This window comes from Hyalella azteca, unplaced genomic scaffold, assembly GCF_000764305.2.
Source record: "Hyalella azteca isolate HAZT.00-mixed unplaced genomic scaffold, Hazt_2.0.2 contig2935, whole genome shotgun sequence".
Taxonomy (NCBI): domain Eukaryota; kingdom Metazoa; phylum Arthropoda; class Malacostraca; order Amphipoda; family Hyalellidae; genus Hyalella; species Hyalella azteca.
The window spans coordinates 1-14437 of record NW_025933192.1 but is presented as its reverse complement, the minus strand read 5'-3'; the positions used below and the strand labels follow the sequence as shown (position 1 = coordinate 14437).

General features: G+C 37.8%; 1 protein-coding gene across 1 annotated transcript; it reads left to right on the top strand.

The window, feature by feature from the left end:
* The first annotated feature begins 11257 nt into the window (after positions 1-11257).
* LOC125179594 (phosphatidylinositol phosphatase PTPRQ-like) lies at positions 11258-14047 on the top strand. The gene is made up of 5 exons (XM_047885739.1): positions 11258-11460; positions 11628-11936; positions 12181-12453; positions 12915-13214; positions 13660-14047. Exons 1-5 carry the CDS (start codon positions 11379-11381, stop codon positions 13959-13961), a joined length of 1266 nt encoding a protein of 421 aa, XP_047741695.1. The 5' UTR covers positions 11258-11378; the 3' UTR covers positions 13962-14047.
* Positions 14048-14437: the final 390 nt, after the last annotated feature.

Below are 14437 nucleotides of genomic sequence, written 5' to 3'. Positions count from 1 at the left end.
CCAGTTACAGAGCAAGTTCCAATTTAACATAAATTTTTTATCCTGCAGATCCTTCTGAAGTTCGTAACCTGATGGCAAACTCTACGAGTCCAACAGAGATATTTGTGTCGTGGGAGGTCCCTGAAAAAGAGAATGGAATTTTGGGCGACTACCTCATAACTTGGGATGATGGATCAGGAGATAATCAATCAGCTGAAGTCAACACCACAAGCTACCTCATTGAAGGCCTCATCCCTTGCGTCCTGAACTTTCACGAACTTTCACGCTTACGTTACATTACCGTCATGGCTCAAACAGGAGCTGGCTATGGGGAGGAGAGCTACACCAACGCGACGACGATAACCGAAGGTTCCGACAGTCTCGTGACGCTTTACAACTAAGTGACGTTCATTCTGACATTTTCGGAGAAGAACATTTAGACAAAATATTCTTAAGAGTAGAAAAATATTTGGAGAAGAATATTTACGATTTTTGGATGTGATAAAATTCTGTAAGAGGTGTGCATACCAAATCCTCGGATAATGTTAGTTTTCCTCATCCGATTGAATGAACCACCCAGGATTTAATCTTTGCGAGTAACATATACATTAAAGTTAATTTATGGTTACCCTGAAACTTCTTGTATTTTTCAGCATTCACTTTGTAATTTCTTTATTTATGCTAAATAGGATTTTTAATGCCATCTTCGGATAAGTATAATCTTACTCACAGAAAGGTGCTATCATACAAGCATCAGTGATAGACCGTTTTGAACTTTGCTGGGCAGTCCCTCCCGGGGTTACGGATCTCACTTGCACGAACGCGACGAACACCAGCATTGCGCTGTCGTGGTCGAGGCCCGCCACCTACTGCGTTATCACGAACTACAGCGTCAGCTACTACGGCGAGATCTTGTGGGGGAACCACAGTTGGGTGAATGGATCGGTCCCTGTAAACGGTGACAAGGAGTATGTCGTGATTGACGGCCTCGCGCCATACACGCAATACACGATCACGGTCGTGGCATGGACAAAAGAAGGGCCTGGAAGTTTCTCCGAACAGCTGAGGTGTCGCACTTATCAAGCGTGTGAGTGTCTCGGTCTATCTAGAATACAGTATAAGTGGTGGTCTTCAGGAAATTTAAGTTTAAAATATTCTGAATGTAGTTAAACTACCGGTCAGGCATAGGGCAGGCATAAATAGGGCAGGCATAAAAATATGCAGAAATGGCCTGGAAGTTACTCTGAACAGCTGAGGTGTCGCACTTATCAAGCGTGTGAGTGTCTCGGTCTATATGTAGTCTTTGGGAAATTGAAGTTTGAAATATTCTGAATGTATTTAAACCACCAGTATATATAGGTTCATGTTGTTCACCAGAAAATAGGGCAGTCATAAAAATATGCAGAAATTCTATTTTCTAGAGCTAGAACAAGTATACAAGACTAATTCTTGGACATATACACTCACGAAAATTTTTAAATTTTTTGAATATTGATGGAACAATTATACTCAATAATTTATCAAATACGGCCACGAAAAATTTCTAAAATATTTGTAATTTTTTAAACTCTAAAACAATGAGAATGAGGAAAATATGAAATAGTGAGAGCATTGTAACCGTAAGTGTTTACCTAATCCTTTTACGAAGTCCACCTCGTGAACAGCTCCTTCTCAGCCCGGTATCAAGCCGTACCAAGCACGTCACAAGACGCTGGAAATATTTTGGTCTGAGCCGGAAATTCTGAACGGAATCTTGTTATGGTACCAAATCATACTCCGCCAAGACGATACCATCGTGGCGACGTACAACGCTTCTTCAAAGCAAGACCAATGCGTATTTGATGACCTGCGATACGAGACATCGTACAACGTTACGGTCGAGGTCAGATCTTTGAAGCATTGTTACGTGCAGCGAATTCATTCAATTTGCATACAATAGTCGTGCTGGAATCATTGAAGCTATTTTGCGTATATATTATAGAAGCGTTTTTACATATCACGTTATTGAATTATTATTAAAAACTAGGTAATTCGTTTTGCGTTACTATTGCAATCGACGTAAAATCTACGAAGTGTCCATTGTGGCTTAAGCATGGCCTCTTTAATTATTATCATGTAAGGTGAATGCAATTAATTTTGTTTTTCAAATTAAATATTCGTTGTTGGAATCACTAATGCAATAAAGTCATTGTAGCCATTGTGCTAAGATTATTGATTAATTCCAGTCTATTGATCAAATGCACTGGCAATAATCATTACAGCGACATAATTCATCAAGAATTTAGTGTATTCTTCAACAGCCATCTGAAGGGCAGATAAAGTTGGCGAAATCAATGCAAATTTTTTTTCCCGAAAAACTATTGTCATAAATGAAATACACTTATATTGTGGAGCCTGTATGAAAAAGGTGAATGGTAAGTTCGTCTTTACGAATCTTTCAATGAATTGAAAGCAATTTGAGTGGTAGTTTATGTTAACAATAAATTCAATACATAATTGTTTCAGGCTTGGACTGGAGGCGGGATGAACAGCAGCAGCGTGGTTGCTACGACGGCTTCATCCGCAGCTCCAGTTACCTTTGCTTTATGCTATCCCATTTTCTGCACTGCTCTTGTATTGAGTATTATTTTGCATAATACATAATTTTGTGTTGAACTTTTATTGAATACTACTACGAATAATGCTTCATTTTATATCCACTTTCTTACTTTATTAGATTTTTTTATTATTTATTCGACTTTATTTTTATTGAGTTATTACTTTGTAATAAACTTGGTTTTATTTTGCTCATGTATTGAGTAATACAAATTAAGTATATCACTTGACCTCATGATAGGCTTGTTTTGATTATTATTATTATGCGGAATACTTGATTTTACTTTGTTATTTATTAAATATTACTATACCTAACGCTTGATTTTATGTAGTTCTGATATTGATTATTAATATGCAGAATACTGCAGTTTAATTTCTGCCCATGTATAGCAGCATCGCCCGTCGTTGGCCGATCTCGATAATCTCTGCAATCATAGAGTCCCATTAACCACCAGAACTCTGTCATTGAGTTTTCCATTAAAATCACTTGATTTAATATTTCCTCGTAATAAATTAATAATGCACAATGTATGATTTTGTGTTGCGCTGGTTTTGTTTAATCTGCTGGCCGTACGCCTAGTTTTGCGTTAAAGGCACATTAATATCGTACTTCACGATAGGCTTTAAATATATGCAGACGATTAACTCTTTCATATATCCATAACATATTACTCGTAGGATAACAGCTATGATTTGGATCTTAGCTCCATTCTAGTAATACGTACCAATTTGATTCCAGTTAATCCATTGACATATTTTCTCATGAGGGAAGTTAGAAGAGATGGATATGTAAAAGTTCTACTGTATTGAGTATTGGTTTTACGTTGAATTTCAGCCCTAATATTTCATCGTCGTTGGAAGAGACTTGAAAGTGCGTCCATGCACAATATTTCTGACGAATGGTCACTTGGACAGTTAAACATGGGCCGTAAATTCCCAAGTCATTATGTGTTACTTCTAAATTTTGTATTACGAGGAACGTGTGAATAAAATCTTGTTACATTATCAATTGCACGACATCTCGAAGTTTCCGATATTCGTAGCGATATTTTTAGTACATCCCTCAGTTTTAAATTGTGAAAATTAGGCATGCCAAGAGTTTGTTCTATGAGACTTTTTTAATTCACTTATTAATTTTCAGTTAATGCTCAATATCAATGTTGAAAGGATCGAACAACGTATATGGGATTTAAGAAATGATACTGGCTGAGGAGACAAGCGTTAATCGGGATAGATTATAATCGAAATTTGATGATCCTTTTGTCAAATGGTGCTAAATATCTTCAAACTAATTAATGAAAATTAACGAGAGACGTTTTGAAATTGGAAATGGGATAGAAGGCAGAATTTTTCATTTTCTCTTTGATATGGGGAAGGCGATTGTACGATAGACTGGAAAAAATTCATTTCGAGAAGTTTGTAAGTAACCATTATTTTAAAAACCACGATGGAAGGTAACCTTATTTAAAATGGTTTTATAAAAATCGATAAGTTGGGTTCATAAATCATAAGCAAGCGTAATATCGTCAATGACCTACAAAAATGTTGCTGGCTTATCCATATGGTATTAAAGATAACAGCCGTTCAGAGGATTTGTTAAAATTATAGTTGTATGAAGGGAATTTTACAGCCAAAATCCTGTAATTCGTTACAATTATAATAGGTAAATCAGTGGCCTTTTTGAAAAAAAAAACACAATAATTGAGATATTTCGTCTCTAGTAAATAAGGGAATGTTGAGAGACAAATATATAGTACAGTGGCTACTATAAGAGCTCAACTTCCACATTATCATCGCCTTGTTCGTAAAAAGCATTTATATCATTATTCTGCTTGAATCTTAACTTCACCAGGAATTGAAGCAACGAAACTGCTAAATGAATTCATCATATCTTCAAAGGAAAGGTTTCGGAGACCAACCCTATCATCAGCTCATCGTGTCCGTTTTTTGAGCTGATGATGGAGCTATGGCCTCCGAAACCATTCCGTTGAAGATATGGTGAATTCACTCTGCGTTTTCTTTGCTTTCGCTTGGTACAGTTTAGTGTGTCAGTTAAGATTGTGTTCGTATATATGTAAATTAGTTTAACTCCATCGCCGAAGTAAATCGGATTATCCTAAAGCAGGTTTTCACCTCATGCTTTTCGGATATAAATAAGGAAAAGTTTCTAATGTTATCTGTGAAATATTAGTGCCGTCATTCTTATGAAATAAATTGTATTATTTGGGAGCTAGTCACATTTTAACTTAAGAGTGACACTCATCATTTACAGGGATACAGGTTACAGCAAAATTATTCAATGGAAGGAGTTTAATCCATCCACATTCGTCTCGTCTGTAAATCGTAAATTAATTTCTAACACCATATATAAGAAAAAATATCATTGTTTCTTCGAAATAAAATTTGGATAGATATTCAAATCAAGATTATCACGCCAATATTAGTAATATAATGCTTCATAAGACGACTCAACTCCCAAAACTAATATACATCCTGGGAGCTCCGCAAGTACGACGAATTGTGAAGGACCGACATCCTACCGGATGGTCTAGCGGCGATTCGTTGACGACAAGAACGATATTAATACCTGTTAAATCAGCAGTTAACTATAACAGGATTTCCAGCTGGTGGTGCGGAGATCCTTTCCTTATTGAATAATTTACGATGAAGACTTTACTAAATACGCATTAACCCTCTTGCAATGTGTTAAAGTCGTTTGCTCTCAAACTCTTATGACCGCCCCATATGTAAATTAGTACTTACGGAGCCAACCTCAACTGCAAGCGAGGTTAGTTGCTCCTATTGGCAGGAAAAATAAGTTTCCTAGAGATAAGTGATATGTAGTTTGATAGGAATGTATATCAAGATAAGATAGAAACGTCATTGAACACCAATAAGATGGCTTGAATCATGAGCTATATTTTTACGTTGCGCCACTATTGGCAGGTTTGACCAAAGCTGTATGTATTGGGGGTCGTATTGTATGGTAATACATTTCTCCTCGAGTCGTCTTGCTTTTACAAGAAGCACCACACGTAATCGCGTGAACGAACTTTGGCTACATTTTCAACAAATACAGCAGCATTGCACATCCGCTACAAAAGATAAGCTATCAGCAATCGTAGTCTGAGGCAACACCACGCACACCGTCTTGCTTCGTCCCTCAGTTGAGTCAAGCCTGATCGTCTCAGACGTGCGTTTCTTTCGATGTTAAAATAACGTTATTGAGAAGGTGTCTTAACGAATTCGGTGATAGGTACATTTCTTATCAAATTGGAAAAAAGGTGAGAATCTGCAACTCTGCGCAAGGAATTTATTATAAAAATTGAAATTTGTTAAGAATCCCAAGTTCTGATAACACGAGGATGATGCCTAGAAGTCTACATGAAAGTCCATGAATGAAATAGAATGTTGCTGCAGTTCAAATGAGAGGAAACAAGATCATGCGACAAATATTGCTATATTTTGTTATTTGAAAGAAAAACTCTTCTCAAATCAATGTCATAGTAAAAATGTAATAAATAGTTTCCAAGCAAAATGGCTGTACAGAATTTACTCACTCGGACTGATGTATTGATGTTTTTATGCTGCATTTTAACTATTTCCAAAGTTTCGACCGGGAAACAGTTAAATTCAACTACTGCTGCACCACCTGGTCCTCATGTTACTATCGAACGGCCTCACGTGAATTTATCGAACATGAATTTATTGATAACTTCTTCGACTCCAAGCGCTACCGACGTATCAAATCGTGAGACAAAAATATTTGTAGATGATTTGCCGTCATCGCACGACGCCTCATTGTGGTCGATCGCGTCTGCAGGGACCAGCCCAAACACGTCACCTATGAGCCCCCCAAAAGAAACGACGATGATCTTCCCTTCGGAATTAAAAGCCCATCCTGCAGACTACCATAAAATTCAAGTAAGTATGCACCGTTTACTGTTCTTTTGGTATTTAGCAATTACACACGAATAATTCAAAAATTTATTGATAATATTGAATGTTTAAAAAAGCTGACATATGTGCATAGGAAATTTATAGGGTGTTCAGAAAGAATAATCCAATTTGACATGTCTGTATGTCAAACACTAACATAGATATCGTAATCGCAATTTAACATGTACGCGTCACGTGGTCCTTCAGCTCAGACCTTGAATCGACCGCCCAAAGTTTACTTTGAAATTAGTTGTCACTTAATTGCAGTTCAAAAATATCTTAGTGGCGAAAAATTTCGGTGAGTTCACTTGGTGCTGCAACTTATTAGTCGTTCATAATTAATTAGACGTGATATTTTCATGGTTTGTTTGAAATTAATTTTGCTCATATTTTGTTTTACTTGTGTCAGAATTTATAGTAGAAAGCTAACATTTCCCATGCCATATCTGCACAATCTATGGTTCCACAAGACCTTCAATAAAACTCGTGGAATTCTGAGTGTCGAAAAAATCGCCTAAGCCTAAGGCTTAACATATGTATATATAATTACTAAATTCTTTGGCTGAAAGGAAACTTGATACGTTTCTTGATACTTTTTAAAAGTTTTTCATTACGTCCATGTTTGGATGTACGGGAAATGTTTATTGCTAGGAAGGCAAATTTGTCGCACATTTCAACGAGCGTGTCCTGAGTTACAGAATCCACTGCTGTTGTTATGCCGTTACTTGGACCATTGATTTATGTAGTTAGTGGCTGTGTATAAACGGAGTCTTTAGTAAGTACCCCCCAATAAAAATCTTAATACCGTATGTTCTGTGATATTGAAGGCCATAAATGTAAGGATGAATCATTTTGCCCAGTGCGGACGATGTATGGGTTACACATTCTGTTTAAAAATTCATGAACTTCTTGAAGGCAAAGTGGTGGCGCTTTTCCTGGTGGTAGATGAAGTTGATCGTATCCGTCCTTAATTGCAAGAATGATAATTCTCAAGCTTATCGAGATGTGCCTTTCCTGTAACAGTGTTCTCAAGAAAGAAGAAAAAGTCTACCCTATGCTTCTTTGTGAAACGGCACGAAATACATACATAAAATGATCCATAAAATGATCCATCATCATCAATGATCCAAAATACATAAAAATGATCCATCATCTCGCCAATAACAAAGTTACAAAACTCCACTCGTCGGTGTTTGTCATCTTAGTGAAGAGGTTGCAGTAGCTGCAAGTCTGTATGGTTTCTTGACTTACCGTTGACGCTACACGAACACGTCGATAGGACATCGACAGCAGGCTGAGCAGTTGAACTGTTTCTTGGAATTGTTCAGACCAACGTTTTACGCTCTGTGATGTAGGAAGAACAAAAGCATATGTTCAATTCTTTCTTCTCGAATATACTTTTTACGTATGTATTATGTTCGCCTGGGGCATGCGTGTAATGTACAGTGCACCCTTGGTCGATCTAGTTAGCATCGTAAGTTTCAGCTGACTGCGGGATTTAGCGCAAGAAGGAAATATTTAGTACGTGTGTTTTAATTCTGAAGGTTCGTTTGAAGATGTGAAACTGTTTTAATGTCGTGACCTGTATTGAAATTAACGATTTTACCCGTTCGTCATAATTTATGTGCAATAATGATTTTATGTCGACATTTTTATAAATCTATTTTGTTACAGAATCCGATTTTTTCAAGAGAGAACGACGGGAAGTCGTGCATTCAAGCACTTCATATAAGCGAATATACGTAACACCATATTTGGTACGAAATTCCACACTGAGTAGTAATTGTAGACTCCCACTATAAATAGAACATACAAAGCTTCTCAGGAACAAACCAACGGAAACCATGACAAACTTGAAAACTTTCTCTTTCAAAAAATGCGTTGTTGGTGCATCTAATTCAAATAAACAAATAGTTATGATTTTATGAAACTGGATAATTTAATTTGATACACCATGGACTTGTCTACCCGCATTTGCTGAATTGAATTCCACCAGTGAACGGAAAAGCGTAGTGATTCATCAAAATGAGCTTAAAATGAATATATAATACGTATACTAGTTTTCATATATTTCTTGTTCAAACCCTTCGATGCATCGCTTGCGACGCATAATTATCATACGTTAATTGTGATCATTTAAATCATTTATTTTTTCATGCAAATCATTATACTTATCGTGCTCGGTCAACAAATTAGAAAAATCAACGAGTTATATTTTCATAACATATATTAAAAATTCACAGTGCGTTAGTTAGTCCGCTATCAGTGTGTGAAAATTTCTTTCACAGTTACGTAATCAGAACCTTTAGGATAAAAGATCAATCTGCGATTCTAAAAAAAGTGGCACCATATGCTCGTAAAAAAGTGGTAACATTTTTGGTCCTAATGGTGGACCTTATTAGCTGAGGCCGCTAAGCTTCGTTAAACCAACCATACATGTGAAGTCGAGAGGTTGTCAAGTTGCTGAAGGAGCACTCTTTTGTAATGCAGCAGAAGTTATGATAGTATTTTTAAAGTATCACATAGAAAATTGTATAGGATAACATAGTCGGCACCCATTCATTATATATATGTATATGAAAACAAAACCTGCCGTGGCACTGTATATTTACCTCAAAGAAGGGGATCAAACTCTTTAAATTAAACAAAAATAATAAAGAACTTCATGCATAAAAGAATCCACCGTGCGTTCTCTTCAGCATCATCTATCGCCTATAAAGGATGTTAGTGCAAAACTTATTATCTACATGATTCTTTGGCTCGGACACGAAATTTCGAGCCTAATTTCTCTGTGATGAAATTACAGAGAATGACGAATACAAATTAAGCGTGGCTCAATGAGATCACGTTGAAGTGACCGAAAACCTTAATGTATAATGAGAAGTATCGTAACTCTTTCCTTTATTACATAAAAGAATAGTTTCAAATAAAACCGCTATGCTTGGATTATCAATGACGGTTATAATAAAATGAATATTTTATGATACAAAAATAGCAATCAGTTGAATCGAAGAAATATTCAGCTTTATACAGTTTAATGTTAGAGTGCCACATAATGCCGCCTCTAAAAATTTAAAACTCCATACTATCTTAAAGAGAATTGGTTGTGGCTGTCGGAAGCATGTCTAACATGAAAAACCATAGGAACATTGGTAGAATTAACAAACAGTACGATTTTAATTTAAGAGGTCATCCCCCGTGCTTGTTATTAAAATTCATTTGAATACTTACGATTTTATTCTCCCTTCAATGTTCAAAATTTGTTAGTTCTAAAAATATATGTAAATATTGTCAAGTACTGCTGTAGTCCCCTCAACGCTGATAATCCATCCGTACGTACGTGGTGTGATTGACGTCGTCGAACGATGGCGAAAGGGGTCCAACAAAGGGGTCCAACTTCGTAAATTATCATATTTTTTTTTCTGTGGGCAAGCATGCCAGAGCTAGGTCATAGTAGCCTAGTAAGATAAGCGTTTAAAGCCATAGCAGCCAAAAATTCGCAGCCAGTGCTTAAACCAGTCACACTTCTAAAAATGACTTGTCATGAAGTACGGTTTTCATGCCTTCAGCGTAGTCTGTGGCGTATTAGCTCCTAGGCTCTGTTCATTTAATGCAGGATAAGGTTAAGCCCAAGGACTAGCTTAATTGTTGGGTTTGTGACCCACAACTATGTCCCAGCCTCTCTAATTACCTGGTCTGCGCGATATCGGTGAGTTGGTCATCCCTGACTTCCTGGGAACGCAACCGTAAGCCACAAATTAAACTCTCCCACTAACCCTAGAACCGGTGCCTAGACTTAGCATGCAATAGCCACATTTAGTCCCAAAGCTAAAAGCCGGATATCCCGCAGAATTTTCGTTAATCAGCCCCGTCAATTGACTGGGTTAATCCTGGCCGACATTATAAATATACGCCCACCATGCCATACTTCTCATTATATAAACTAATATTGTGACGGGAGAAATATGCTACATTAACATTTATCTATTGGCTTTCGCCCGTGAGCTCTACCATTAAAACAAAACAAATATCACAATAGTATAAGGAGGCACGAATTATATTTAATTGCATGATAGAAAGGCAACACATTATGGTACTGTTACTAAACTTGCAATTTGAACTCACATCATTACACCGTCAAGCAACAGATGCAATCCGGACAGCTGGTGATTTACAGAAGACACGTTTAGAGAATTGGCGGGAATGTCTGTAATACCCACCCAGTTACCATAATAGTTGAAGCACTCTGCCGATTAGTAAAAATTTACTTCCCAAAGAAAGGTATCCACATTTTTCATCTGCTTATAGAGAGGTGCGGTGGCTTGAAACCAATTGCTAAGCGTTCCAAGCGCGGCCAATATTTGGTCCTCTACGATGTACATGACTGTACCTCATACGTGACACCGTCTCACAACCTTCTTGCATGAAGCCAATAGCAGGGTTTACCTGCACACTTTCTTGATTTCTCCCCTTAATTATATATCTTTGAGCATTAAACTCCACACGGTACTATGCTCTGAAAGATGCTTGCATCAGCCAAGGAATGTGAAGTGAGAATTTAACTTGGGCATTGTTCAATTCCAAGAAACTAACTACTAGAAAGCAATTGCTTTCTAGAGTTAGATAGCAAATTTCGTGAATAGGTCTCTCACGGAACCTTTTCGTGGATAAGGAAGTGGGCAAACTGGGTGTGACTCAATATGATTGTGGATCAGTTGTTTTTTTTTTGGTTGAAACTGTGTTACTCTCAGAATCCTTCCATATTGCGTGAATGGGGTTGTAAAACGCTTCATTTTTCATAGAACTTGGCTGAAGAGAGTTCAACCTCAGAAAACCAATCGTCGAACACAAACGGGACAACCACTATGTCAACCACTACAGAAAGTTCAACAGAGACAACGGCGACAGTAACAACTGAACAAGGAACTACAACTCCACCACCCTGCGGTAAAAATGAAATTTAATATCGAATCATGAAGTTCGAATGGAGTGGATCAATGCATGTTCTCTTACATTTGTTATTTCACGAAGTTTTTCATCGTTAACTTCACCACTTGATTAATTAAGAGACAATACGAATCAAGCTCATTGTTGCGACTTTCCTTCCCATTTAGTTACGACACCTGCTGTGAATGAATTAAAGGTTTTGGATACATCGAGCTTCAGCATTACGCTATCATGGACGGTGCCCAAGGTGTCATGCGAGATCCAAATGTATCGTATCAGCTACACCGGCTACATTCTCTGGGGAAACCAAAGCGAAGTGAACGGCCTGACCGACACAATAAACTCTACAGAACCTAACGTCAAGTATACGGTGACGGACCTGCAGCCTTACGCCTATTATAATTTTTCTGTGGTGTTTGTGACTGAAGCTGGCGAAAGCGAGCCTGCGAGTGTAGACGGGAAAACAGAGCAAGCAGGTGAGAATAGATAACTCAGCAATGATTTGAATTTCAAAGTTTTTCTCATTTGCCATCCGTGTCGCCCATCGGGTGCAAATACAGCAGCTCTTTCTCTCCAATCAATGACCATGCTTGCATTTCACTTGAAAATTACATATATGACCTGAATATGTTGATACAATATCTTCATACCTTCTCGACTCTTATGTAACTTTTAATTCTTACAGTAAATAATACTTGATACTTGTTGTTTGCACTTCAGCCCCAAGTGAGCCTCGTAAAGTGACGGCAGTATCGAATAGCTCTAGAACTATTCAGGTGTCGTGGACGCCGCCTGAGCAAGAGAACGGCGTGTTGTTGAACTACAGCATAAGCTGGATAAATGATTTCCAAAACTATTCTGCGAGCGTAGGAGATACTGAGTACAACATCACCTCTCTTGAACCCTGCGTTGATCATTTTATTACCGTGGAAGCTCAAACGTCTGCGGGTTACGGACCTCCTGGAAGCACAACAGCAACCACACAAACCGACGGTAAGATGATCGCGTATGTTCGGGTCCATTATTTCTCTAATTTACTAAATGCATGGGAACACGCGTATATCTCTGTGAAACAGTAACTCATCTCAAATCAACGATTTTCTGTTAAGTTCATATGTAATCACTGAAATGATTGAGCATATCAGGAGATGCGCCAGCTATCTATGCCAATACCCCCATTCTTTGATAGGTAAACAACCTCTTATTGAGTTCAGGCGTCGTCGTCTCCAATCATGAATATGTTCACGTAATTGTTAATACAAGATTTGCAGCTCCGAATAATCATGTACAAAATGGCCCCGAGTTAAAATAATGCGCTCTTCTATTTATTGGTAAGTCTATAAGATACTGCAAGAGATCGCACTATGTCTGCTTAAGTAGTAAAAAAATTAACTGGCAAAGGGTAGTGATGGAAGAGCATCAGGTCATGAATTCATAAGGATTTTACTGAGCAGTTCCTCCCGAAGTGACGGATCTCATTGAAAAGAATGTGACGAGCACCAGCATTACGCTGTCGTGGTCGACGCCCGACACTGAGTGCGACATCACAGGCTACAACGTCAGCTACTACGGCAAGGTCCTGTGGGGGGACGGCAACTGGATGAATGGATCGAGATCTGTAAACGGGAGCCAAGAATATGTCGAGATTGACGGTCTCACTCCGTACACACAATACACGATCACGGTTTTGGCCTCGACTGAAGCGGGGCCTGGAAAGCCTTCTGAGAATCTAAACATTACCAGTGACGAAGCGTGTGAGAATTCAATACCTATTACGATGTGGTCATTCAAAGAGGTTTTGAGTTTTGGGTATATTGTTTATTTATTAATTCATCATTTATAATCAACGGAATAGACCTGCTGATATAGATAGTCCTAATTTGTATCATGAAATTTGAAGTTAATGAATAATTAATTTAATTGACAAAACAGAAAACAGTGTAATTAATAATTAAGCGCGAAAAATAGAATAAGTAAAGTCACCTCATTCTTTGGTTCACATGGTTCCATAATTTTTGCCTGTTTTTTAGTCTGGTAATTGGAACGATTTACAAACAAATACATAAAATGAGTCGGCACAATAGCTCTCTTATTCATCAGGAGGCAAAAATAAAACGTCGAAGTTAGTTCATTCTCTGCTAATCTTATAATACTGTTTATAGAAACAAGATTCAAATCCGTTATTTTGTTATCCTGCAGATCCTTCTGAAGTTCGTAACCTGATGGCAAGCTCTACGAGTCCAACAAAGATATTTGTGTCGTGGGTGGTCCCTGAAAAAGAGAATGGCATTTTGGGCGACTATCTGATAACTTGGGATGACAGATCAGGAGATTATCAATCAGCTGAAGTCAACACCATAAGCTTCCTCATTGAAGGCCTCATCCCTTGCGTCCTTTATAACATTACCGTCAAGGCTCAAACTGGGGCAGGCTATGGGGAGGAGAGCTACATCAACGCTACGACTGATTCAGATGGTGACAATCATCTCATTGTGTTCTAAAATTAATTCCGAGAATATTTCGGGCAATGTTGCTAATTCAAGACATTGTCCGGAAAGGAAAAGGGTGTCAATTAACAGTGGAAGAATGAGCGACTGGTTTAATGTTACTGCCTTGTTATTCAAGATCTGCTAAAGGCGTATAATTGAATGCAATTGAAACACTTTTGAAATTTATCTCAAATATTTTCTAATGGTTATCCTTTCCACGAATGGAATCAATGCGTCGATGTTTCAAACTTTCTATCGATTTTCTCACTCTAATAAAATTCGAATACACCCAATGCACCGAACTATCTTCAAAAGCATTCATTGAAGTAAATATATGCTCTCAGGAGAACTTGCTCTCAAAAATCGCTTGAAAAATGATCAAATTAACCTACTTCACACTCGTTGCTGTTGGAGAGTAAAAATGGGGGGCCACCCCGGGTTTTACCCCGCGTCTTTCGCGTATTGATATTGGTATCAAGCCAACTAAT

Coding starts and splice junctions, on each gene's coding strand:
- LOC125179594 (XM_047885739.1), top strand. CDS start 11,379: ATGTCAACCACTACAGAAAGTTCAACAGAGACAACGGCGACAGTAACA. Junction 11,461..11,627: donor TACAACTCCACCACCCTGCG/GTAAAAATGAAA, acceptor CTTCCCATTTAG/TTACGACACCTGCTGTGAAT. Junction 12,454..12,914: donor AGCAACCACACAAACCGACG/GTAAGATGATCG, acceptor TTTACTGAGCAG/TTCCTCCCGAAGTGACGGAT.